The 12,186-nt window shown below is 37.5% G+C and overlaps 1 protein-coding gene across 1 annotated transcript; it reads left to right on the forward strand.

The window, feature by feature from the left end:
• Window positions 1-2,513: 2,513 nt before the first annotated feature.
• On the forward strand, window positions 2,514-3,628 carry LOC118786106 (homeobox protein Hox-D9a-like). The gene is made up of 2 exons (XM_036541153.1): window positions 2,514-3,074; window positions 3,384-3,628. The coding sequence occupies exons 1-2, from the start codon at window positions 2,522-2,524 to the stop codon at window positions 3,626-3,628; spliced, it is 798 nt and encodes a 265-aa protein (XP_036397046.1). The 5' UTR covers window positions 2,514-2,521.
• The last annotated feature ends 8,558 nt before the right edge of the window (window positions 3,629-12,186 follow it).

Here is a 12,186-nt window from a genome sequence, read left to right on the forward strand (position 1 = left end):
GCGTGTACACGAATGTATCTTTCTACTCTAAAACATTATACCACTCTCTCCGCAGAACGATGAACTGAGGACATTGTGTTTTTTTTTTCTTTTGCTTTCCACATTCGGAGACTGTGACTTATATTTGCTACTTAATATTTTACTTTTTATATGGTATGCTATTTACTTGATTGTATTCCACAAGTGTACATTGTGTAATTTATTCATTTTTCACCACAGGGTAACGACGGACTGATTTGCATAGGTGTTAAATTATTATAATGCTCCAGTGTTTTTCGACAAATACATCATGGTTCTAGAGGTTTAATATTTCACCACCATTATTTTGAACGTGGAAGCGTATTAAGTGTTGGTGAGTAATTGCTCATAAGAGTAGAGTATTCCGTAAGGGTAGGATATTCCATTTTCTCATTCTGAATCTTTAAAAAAAGTTTTTGTACGTTAATTGTGGTAAGCCTTGTTAACATATGGGTGTGATTTAATGCATGTTTTGTGGCATGTACCCTGCAATAAATTAAATTTGGCCAAATATTTAACTGTTGTGCTTTTCGTTTTGTAACTGCATCTGTAGCCCATTTAATTCTGGCAATATTATGCCGCTGCGTTCACCATCACCGTGCAATCATTCGTATACGAGCAAAATGGTATAGTAAACCAAATAAGAAAATATTAAACTGGGCAGGGAATCTCAAACTATACGAAATAGTTTGAAGTGTTTAGAGATAGCTGAGGTAGATGTATGATCTTAACCCATAGCATTGCGAAACGCAAGGATTTGATATTATTGAAAGTTTCGGTCAAATAAGATGGTCTTCACGCGCACTTCTTTCACCAGCTGTCGTTTCGCTGTTGGTGCTGTTATTTGTTCATATTTTGTCTTGTTAAACACATAATATTTGAGGTCGAATTTATTATTTATTTTAACTTTAGTTTCATGTTTGAATACCAGTTTTACTTACTGTACTTATATCGTTTTGCTTACTGTATATATTAGATTAATATTAGACATTAGATATATTAATATTAATATTGGAATATTAGATATCAAGAAGATTTCAGTAAATTGCACAATCCTGAATATCGACCATGTCCAATGTTATAATTGTTAAGATCTTAAAAACGATTTCTACTAAAGTAGGTAGAGCTGTATTCTGCCTGAAGCCAGATCGATGACGAAAAATGCCATTACAATCATGTGCAACTAGAACTAAAACACGGGTGAACGTGTTACTCTGCCAAAAGTAAAAACCTTCAGGCCTTGAAAATTAAATAAAAAGGCTGGGCAGGACTTTGGTTCAAACATCGAGATATAAGAAAAAATATCCCCCATCACACAAGCACACAGATACACGTTTTGTCATTTTATTTTTTATTTTATTTTGCGATTTATTTCAAAAGAATTTTACGCATTTCACTACTTTGTCTGTTCCGCAAAGTCAAGCACAAGTTGGCCGGCTCGTCCTTTCCGTGGGAGGGATAGCGCCAGCGTGACCGCTTCCTCACAGCGTAGTTTCAGTTTTGCAAGTTAATGTTTTTTTTTTTTTTACAATATTTGTAAATTTCATCCTACCAGCACATCAGTACTACGAACACAGCATGATCAGTAGGTTGAAATATTTAAACTTTTCTCCCCAAAATCCAACAAAAGGCTTGCTTGCACTTGTACGTGGAGTTGAATGGTCGACTCCAGATACCAAATTGTCGAGAAAGTGCAAGAAATGGAGAAAATATTTTGCAGATCGCGGTCACCCATTACTCAGAACAGTTTCATTTTGTTACAGAGCTCGTTTTATTAAGGGCACATTAATGTATTGCCTAATCAAACGCACCTCGTAAAGATTTTATTGATAGACATAAAAATATTACGGCGCTTCTCTTGATAAATACAATCAGTACACCAAGATTACTTTCTATGCCATATATACACAAGCACCTGAGCAAACTGGAAAATACTCTTTTGCGAACAAACACTAAATGAATATAAAATACACAAATCCGTAAAACAGCGTCATTTTTTATTTTATAGCATGTTATTGCGTTTATTTTACGAGGAGTTACTACTCAGTAGTCTATAAAAATATTTACAAGCGTGGAGTGCACAACATACCTTATGTCGATTTCTTTCAAGACTTTACACACATCTGAAATAATTTGCCAAAGCATCAATGTTGAGTGGAGCTTATATGACATTAATGGGTGTATCCATTTTTTCCACGTAAAGAAATAGTCCCGGACCACAATCTGCTGAAGTACACGTATAAACACTCAGACTCAGTTAGTATCTAACAGATTAAAGTTAGGTTTCTTTCTTACAGCTGTCCCGTCGATGTTTGTTGAAGTAAACATTAAAATTAAACACACTGTTATCTGCGGATTAATTTACTGAAGCTATTGGTAAATATGACCACGTGATTCACGTAACCAATCACTGCGGATGAAGCCAGCAAAAATACTATGATTGTTCTGTGGGAAGGTATCTGTAGCAGTGTAACATTTTATATGACTGCGAGGGGATACGAAAATGTCGACCAGTAGTGCACTTAGTAGTTATTATGTAGACTCTCTAATAGGACATGAATCAGAGGACACGTATGGACCCCGCTTTGTCCAGGGCTCGCACACTGCGACCTCAAGGCCATCAGGTGTAGGAAATAATGCTGATTTTTCTCCATGCAGCTTCACACCCAAACCCGCTGTCTTCCCCACGTCTTGGTCCTCCGTTCACCCACCGTCCAGCGCCGTCTCCGGCATTTTCCATCATTACGTGCCCCAGTCCCACCATCCAGCCGCAGACAGCAGATACGCTCGCTCCTGGATAGACCCAGTCTCAGACTCCGTTTCCTTCCCCGGTTTCCATCCAAGCAGTCGGCATTACGGGACAAAGCTCGAGAGCTCGCCGCCGGAAAGAACTGCGTGTTCCACCGCTGAAGCTCAGCCTCCGGTCGCGCCCGACTATGCGTGTGGAGCATCAGAGCCACCGGAAAGCGACGATAAAGCGACCAAAGACTCGAATGGCAGCGATATTTCGAGTCACAGTGAGCCCAAAGAAGAGAAGCAACAGCAACTTGACCCAAGTAAGTAAAACAGATTACACCCTTGATTTACAGCCTTAGAAAATGTACAAGCAAGGGTGTGTAAAACTGAGGCTTTTACTAACCTATAAAAGTGCCCGTGCTCTTACTATAATGTGAAAACAAACTATATTCACAGCTGCACATTTCAGTATTTTGATTGGAAGAATGAATAGTAACTGTGTTCACCATTTTAGAGGTAGTTATGAAGTTAACTTTGTGTAAACCAATCCATTGTGTGTTTCAGCGGGCAGTCGCATATCTGATTGTCTCCCCTGGCATTTATTAATTGTGTCTTCATTTTTTTGACAGGCAACCCAGCAGCAAACTGGATTCATGCACGTTCTACCAGAAAGAAACGGTGCCCTTACACCAAATATCAGACTTTAGAGTTGGAAAAAGAATTCCTGTACAACATGTATCTGACGAGGGATCGCCGTTACGAAGTTGCTAGAATCCTCAGTTTAACGGAAAGGCAGGTAAAAATCTGGTTCCAGAACAGAAGAATGAAGATGAAGAAGCTGAACAGGGAGAGGGGTAATAACGACCATCAGTGACCAAACCACAGGCTTATCGCTCGAAAAATGGACTGTTGCGTCTTCCCTCTTTCGTGTGTATAGTAACCTACCAAGTATATAAGCTAGAAAAAGGCTGAAAGTGGAGACTGTGTATCAAACATTATTATCCCTGTAAATTGTACATAATGTTCGTGGAAAAATCTGCACATATGTTTTTTTTTTGTTTTGTTTTGTTTTGCTTTTTACATAAAAATAAACGTTGAGTCTTGCATTACACATTGTGATCTCCAAATTAAATTAGAACGCGATATTTTTAGCGGGTCATTAAAGATGTCCTTCGACAAAGGCCTCTCGCAGACGCTCAGCTTTACATCGTCAGGTTTTCTGAAATTCTTCAGATATATGTAACTTATGCGAGACACATACGTTTTACTACTTTTGCGTTAAATATTCCCAAATAGTGAAATATTGTCAACTTAGACAAAAATACAATATTAATAAGCCTTTACCAATAATACTGCATCCCCGTAGGTCACAAACGGCAGAATATTATATTTTAAAATACTAGTCATGAAAAGATTAAGGGCGGATACAACAAATTCAGAAAATATTTTTTCACTGCTGAAATCAGCATGTGTTGATCCAGCATGTGTTTACTTACACTAACAGTTTATCACACCTTTAATATTATTTTTCTGTATATGTAAATTATATATTATATATCTGTATATAGTAACTATTACATGAGAAACAGACATTTATTCCAAGTCTGAAATTAAGCATTTCATTGTATATTAGTGTAAGATATGTTTAGTGTGTGTGCATGCGGGCGTGTGTGTGTGTGTTTTCCATTATTTACCTTTATTTAAAAGGCCAATAAATGCATATTTTGTCAAGCTAAAAGCTAAACTATCTACATTTGATTGCATACTATTTTAAGATGATAGTAGGCCTAGACATGCATTCATGGCATTTAGGCATTCGGTAATGGGGAATTTTGACATGAAATTTTATATTCATGTTCTAGTGACATTAAATTATGTTTTTTCTCCATGTTAGACATATACTATATTGTTTATTTTAATGACGTTTGCAGTTCGTGTCGCCAAAGTCATGCATTGCGATAGTATTCGATTTGGGGCCTAGCCGGAAAGCTGAAAAGAAAAAAATGTATTGCTAGTAACACTCGCTTCGTGACTAAATGCGGATCCGTGGTGAAGGAAACCCGTCGTACATTTTCCAGCCTCAGTTTAGGAATCCGTCGCTGGAGGATATCCGACGAAAAAGGTGTTTGTGTTTAGGAAAGGTGTTGCGGGGATCTAGACGCTATTGTCAAACCTCTACCTATAATTACTTTAAAGCAGGAAGAACTGCAGTCCAATAAAGCTATAGAGATGGCTAGACGTCTGGTCTAAATGAGTTTATGAACGAGGGCTGTAAGTGTACTCTTCTTTGAAACGGGCTTATTTGGGTGCTTGTATCTGTTGCTGACAAACAAAGATGTAGACAGTGTTCCACAGGGTGTCTGGCCGATAAATTATCCGCCTGTGCGGCCAAAGGGAAACCGGGCCCCTAAAGCAGGGAAAGTCACGTTTAGTCATCAACGCCATTCCCTGGCTGGGCCTGAGGTTTGAACTGACAACGGCAATGTTCGCCTGTCACATTTAAATATCAGCCAATGTCTCAAATGGTATATGTTTGTGTGCAACTGCATGTCAAATGACCTTAGCCGTACATTTTCGGGATTATTAGAAATGCTGTGATCCTCTGAGGCGTCAGCATCGTGTACATTTTAGCTTATATATATTTTATATATTTTAAACTCACATATAATCTAGCGTCCGTTTCGTGCAAAACATACATGTTTAAGAATGTGTGAAAGCCAAGAAATGAACATGTATCAGGAACGTTTAACGCTATTATCTTTGGAGTAGCCTAGAGGTTAGCCGAATTACTTTGTGTCCACTTGAGGGCGCTGCTGTTCCACAGAACAGCACCGTGGCCGTAGAGCCGGTGCTAGGTGCTGGATATGAAGACAGGCTGTGATGTGTTCATGTCTCTCCAGTCCTCCCAGATCCTCTGGTAAAGCGTACATGCTGCATGTTTTTTTTTTCTATCTGAGCTTTTCGTGAATTATGCTTTATTGAGCTGTTATAACATAGTATTGATCTAGGGTTGACATCACCTATCAGGTATTACTCCTTTGAGAAAGAAATGTATTGTGTGGCTGGCATATGAAAGATAGAAATAACTAGTATTCTGACCATTTGCCCCATAAAAATATAAACATTCACAATTAGAATTGAGCTTAATGGACTAAGATTGAGTTCCTATTCTATTACTTGTTTTAAAGCTTGGAATAATTAATTTATCAATTGGCCACTGAGGCAGAAACCGAGTACAATGACAAAGTATTACCAAAACAAATAAGATAAACAAACTACTTTCGTTGTGTCTTTCTTTTACCATAAGCAGTCATCTAACAACGTTATTCCCCCATCTAGGAATTAACGAGGTGGCATGAAACACATATCAGTATTCAGTCAACGGCTCAATCAAATATAATTACACGCCGATGGAAAAAAGATATATAATTACACGCCGATGGAAAAAAAGAGCAGCATACGCCATTTTTTACAAGGCCATGGTTGGAAGCTATAGTGTAATACAGTATATTCTCTCCAGGAACTGTATCCTATCCATTGAATTAGACTTGCTGTTATCTAACCAATACACCGTTTTCTATATACCAGCCTTTCTACAGTCAGGTATTTCCAATGTTTGTAACACACCTAGGACGAACGAAAATTAGAAGTAGGAGTCATGTTACATCTTACATTTTCACTGAAGACCCCCTGTCTGGGTTCCTTGTCTGTAATTGATTTAACAAAGTTATTATGAAATATCCTGTCAAATGAATAAATTAATTAATAGACTGATGGAGAAGAAGCGATAATAAATACACATAAAATCAGGAAGTGTGTTGTAAAGTCGTATGTATTAAAATAGATAAGAATTGCAGTTTTATTTTATTCCCCGGAGATATTATTAAATTAAACAGCAGGATACGGGACACCTGGCATATTCTTAGGAAACATTACTGCTACTATATTTAGTGCTTGTATTCATATTACTACCAACATAATAGTTCTTCTCTTTTCGTCCCCTTTTTCCATTTCGTTTCATTTTTTTAATCCAGCAGAGTTTAAATATTTTTTTCTAAAATGTTCTGTGAAAAATAAAACGATTCAGTCTCAAGATCCTCCTCCGTTTGATTTGGATAAATTGCAATTTTATATTTATATTTATCACATATTTATCATTTAGTAAACTCAATTCACCCGAAATTTACACCAGCTTCAGTAGCTAATGCTGCAGAGACCCTGGGGTACGTAGGCTCAAAATAAAAGGCCTCATTTATTTTCACGGTAAGCTGTAAGTAAGGGTAAAGGCCATTTTAAAAAATACAGTAATCATTCTGATGAAACAGTCGTGGACGTGCAGCGCGTACCTGTGATTGTTTCAGTTGTTGGAATTTTCCACGAGAAATCAAGCCCGACGCTCAGGTTAATATGCAAAATAAAGAGAGGTAAACAACCGAGAAAGGATGTGTGGTTATGCAAATCATTCAGCTGTAATTAAGATAGGAGTCTGAACTCCTTTGCACACCGAAAGGATATTTATTGTTATTATTATTATTATTATTATTATTGTTGTTATTGTTGTTACAGTTATTATTCGTTTATATTTAATTCGATGTATTATGCAGCATGATATACCTATTGACAACAATTAAACTATTTATTTTAAATCCCTTGTTTTTAAAATTCTACTTATGCACACATATTTCCATTTTGTATTTATTGGGCATGTGGTATGACGTGTGGTCCGCGCGCCCCTGCAGATGAATGTGTCACGCGTCTGCGCTCCTGCCTTGCGGACCGCACAGTTACGCACTTTCCCTCATCCTGTTTCACCTTGGCTTTTAGATCAGGCCTCTTTTTATCTCTCCGCGTTTACAAAGGCCCTCTTTGCCTCTGCGCGGACTATGGGTTGTCTCATTTAAGACGTCCACACTGCTTGAGATAAATAATCTGATTCATTCAGAACAATCTCGGTGGGATATTTGCCTAAATAAAACTGTTCTTAAGAGAGACTGAGTGCCTCTCGGTCGGTAAATGCATTCAGCTGTGTGGTGCAATGGATCGGTGAGGTTATTCTATAAAACACAACTGGTCGCCCAGTCGCTTGATATTTTTAAAGACTGCCGAAGGACAGCAGCTTTCAATCACAGCTGAAATGTTTTCAGTTAAGTTCTTAGGGCATAGATAACATCTTTATTTTGTCAGTCCGTGCAATGCGGAGTACAAATAGCTGGTGAGGATAGTTCCAACTCCGATTCTTCTCTTTTCTCTGGACTATAACGATACGCATTCGATGGTGTACGGCAGCCGCGCAAGCATCGAAACATCCCGAAAGTCCAGGAATTTTATCGAGGGACCGCAGCTATGGCGAGCGCGAGTTATCAGCCGAATCGTACTGGAATTACGTGTCAGAGCGCCAGCTCTAAATTTTATGTAAACGATAATTTACAGAGACAGCAGCTCTTTACGACCCAGAGAGAGGCTGGGCTGCTACAATACCCGGCCTGTAAATTGTCCGATAGTAATGCCTGCGAGAAAGCAGAACGCTTAAATCAGAACTCGTCTCCCTCTCAAATATTTCCGTGGATGAAATCTCAAGGTTGGATGTAATATGTTTCTTCCAAATCGTGCATAGATGTGTACCCTGATTCTGCAGCAAGCCTTCTTCGGTAAAGCAAATTTGGGTCGGCATCGCAAAATTAGTTTTTCTGCAGCTCTGTTTTTAAAAAATAAATTCGATTTTGTTAAGTTACGGTGATGGTGATCAGCAAAGTCAGGTTTTAATTTAAGAATGCAGTGTTCCCGTTTCAACAACTCCCACGAGAACTAGAGGCAGGCAGAAATAATTAATTCCAAACTCTGTAAAACTCGAGGCAAAATTTGCATAAATTTTCAGTAATTTTGTTTAACCAGAAAGTGGAAAATCTAGGTTTCTTGCAGCTGACATTGGGCAGAAATCTAGTTTCAGAGAAAGAGGGCAGAACGGGAAAAAAGGAACAGTATTTCTAATTTTCTCCTTTCAAGCAGATAACCGACGTGGGAGAGAGTCTAACTAACAGACATGCTGTTACAGCCAGGCCTGCTGATAATATACTTTATGAAATCACGCCTTTCAAAAAGGCTTTAATTTTTTAAAAATCGTATTTCTAAACTGGGTATAATTACTTGAGATATACGTTAAGAATGTAAAACATGTTGAAATAGTTAGGCTTTTCTATAATTAATTTGGTAAAACAATGATTTGAACGCCAGACTGAAGGTCAAGGCCTGCATTCTGTGTCTTGGCCTTTACATTATAATTGTAAATGCGACCGGAATTTCTTTATTTTTTAGTTTTATTCCTGTAAAATAATATTTATGTTAATGCTTGTTTTAGGGAAAATCAGGGTTTTACAATGTGAATTATTAATAGTGTTGCATCCGTATATTTTAATTTAATTTAAATACGTAACTTGGTTTACTACACAGTTGTAACCATTTACTGTTAAAAAGCCCCTGCATATTCTCTTTTGCGTTTTTGTTATTATTGCCATTTTCACAGTGATCCATCACATTTTGTTTGTGTAATGATATAATAGGCCCACATAAAGACATAAGTTGCAACAGGCACGTCGCAATATACGTTGCAATAGATGCAGACTGATGCAATATACATACATACACACCCGCGCGCGCACACGCACAATTTACAGTTATGATTTAGAGTCATCTTGATTCATGAAACTGTGTAAGGATCGAATTGCACTATTGCTGATAGTTTACAATAGTCTGTTTTTTTTTAAATAAGTTCGTTTAGAATTACATCATGAATTACCTTACAGACGAATATACACAGTTATCTTTGAAACAGCCAGCCTCAACGAAAAAATGTAGCACTTGCTTAATTTGATCTCCGAATTCATATGTTCTCATGTCAGATGTCTATAGTTTGATTTGTATAAGCCTACTGTTTTGTCAGAGGTTAATATTTCAGGCATATTTTGGCAGATGCTATTTATGTGATATGCCCAAACGGCTATCATATGGTAATGTTCCCTCTGATATTTTCATGCTGTAACGCCACGTCTGCATTCACACAGCCATTTCTGGCGTTTCATCAGAGACATTTTTTGCTCTCTCTTTTGTCGGCATATTTATGGATCTCTGGTTGTGCTGGAATGTTGCGTGTAATCAAACCTGATATGTTAATTCCTCCATTTAGCTGCATGCGTATGTGTTAGAATTCCATGAAAAATATACGATCATAAATACAACAAATTACTTATAGAATCACTCATCGTCAATATATTAAAATATTTTCACTTTTCTCTAACCTCAGTGGTCCCTCCCCCTTCCAGGAAGATTCGTTGATTTTAAAGGCATACTTGAAATGAGATCACCGAAAGACATCTGCAGACATAACTGTTGTTATTCGAACTTTATTTCCTATATGCATGAAACTTGACTATAACCGAATACGCACAAGACTCTGCTTGTTCGTTTGTTCCGTGCTGTAATCTGTTCTAGCTGTTGTTGTGGTTTAAGTGTTCGATTGTTCGAAGTCTTTTCAGGGATTTTAGCTCTCACCCTCCTTCCCTGGGAAAGGGAATACCGTCCACCATTACGCGCAGAAAAACGAAAGCATTTTCAGCAGCCGAAATTCCTTTTTGTTTGAAGACAATTTACAGCTGGGTAATAGACCTTTTTATGAGCCACTATCGTCTGTCATTGGATGCCACTGGTCATGTGCAAGACGTTAACGTCTCCATGGCCCCTTTTCCTGATTTCCCAAGTGATTTTTTTTCACTGCATTCTGCTGCAAAAGCGTTTCGACTCCATCCTTCCTATCTCCGCCCTCAGTGTCAGTGTTTTAATATTGGTGGCGCGACGGAGGTGTGAAGTCGGCAGTCGATTACAAAATTTCGATAGCTTTGATCTTACTCCCTTGAATTGTCAGATGCAAGGCTGAGCGCCTCATTCATTCTCTGCCAATAAATACTCGGCCTCTCGAAGTAAAAGTTCTTGATTAGGAAATCACAAGAAGGCTGAAGAAAATGGATTACACCTTTCCAGCAACACGGCGTGGTAAGTTTTTGCCAGAATGTTTCTCACCTGTTTATTTTTCACTTTTGGACTTCCATGTTCGGTTTCTATGAGATAAATCAACAACAATTAATCTTCTATCTTTTTCTATCTCTATTAATCTTAATCTGATCATTCAGACATTAGCATCGCAGTCTGCTAACTTGATATAGTTTTTTGGTATTAATTTCGCCAGGTAATTATCTTAGATAACACGTTACTGAGTAAATATTGTCTGATTCATAAACAACAATTGTATGCTAATATATTAGCTAACGGTTTTCTGCATTGTCTATCCATTTGCACTGCCACTGCACGAAAAAAATGCTATTCAATTGAGCAAACAAAAGCATATATAATTAATGTACATTCCCTATCCGAATTCATATAGTGTATTTAAATTCATCTTACGGTACAGGAATTCATGCACATCACTGTCACAAAACATTGTTATGTGTGCATGAGTGTGGAGATGCTTTTCAACAAACTCGATTCTTATGCAATGATAATAAGGATAGTGATTTTTTCTTATTAATATTGTTGTAAGTATACTGTTTATTTTGTTATAGTTGATATCAACACCTATTAAAACGTAATAAGTGCTGATTATGATGGTGATGATGATTATGTTTATGGTCTTCGTCATTGTAATTAGCATGAAGGTATTTCCAGACTTCTTTGTCGAAGGGAAATGATAGATGTATTTAATGAAATTGCTGGACTGCACTCCCTATTAGCCTCTGTGGGTTGTTTTTTTATCGATTTTCCTCAGGAAGAACTCTGAAATGAATATCCGAGGCTAAGTTGGGTTAGCAGAACGTATTGTTTTCTGTAATATGTAGCAAAAACGTGATACTGTCTGCATGATGTGCTGACAGTATCATCCATGGGTCCTGTAAGGCAATTTTGCCGAGTTTGTTTTAAGTTGTTTTTTTTTACCATGGTAATTGGGCAGTGAACAGGGTTAAGCATACCATGAAGAAAAGAACAACTTAACCTTGTTTTCCTTTTTGGTGGGAAGCAGCAGGGTTGAAATGATATTAGAAATGTTAAATATGAATGTCTGTTTTGTGTTTTATTTTTCTGTATCAAATGGTTCCTCCAGCCATTTTGGGCAAATATAAACTTTGCAGAAAATGAGATGGACCTGTGTGTTATTCTGTGTAGGGTGCCGGTAAATGATCTTTTCACTAATATTGTTCTTAAATATGACTGGATTTGTTCATACAGAAAGAGGTAATGAAACCTGGCACTGAAAAATACATGGGCACAATTGCAATTAGCTGATCACGACAAAAGTGATTAATACTGTATTACATGTCAGTATGATGTCCTAAATAGAGATTTTTTTAACAAAAAAAGAACTGCACGTTATCACTAAATCCCCATTTG

This window comes from Megalops cyprinoides, chromosome 11 (assembly GCF_013368585.1).
Source record: "Megalops cyprinoides isolate fMegCyp1 chromosome 11, fMegCyp1.pri, whole genome shotgun sequence".
NCBI classification, from domain to species: domain Eukaryota; kingdom Metazoa; phylum Chordata; class Actinopteri; order Elopiformes; family Megalopidae; genus Megalops; species Megalops cyprinoides.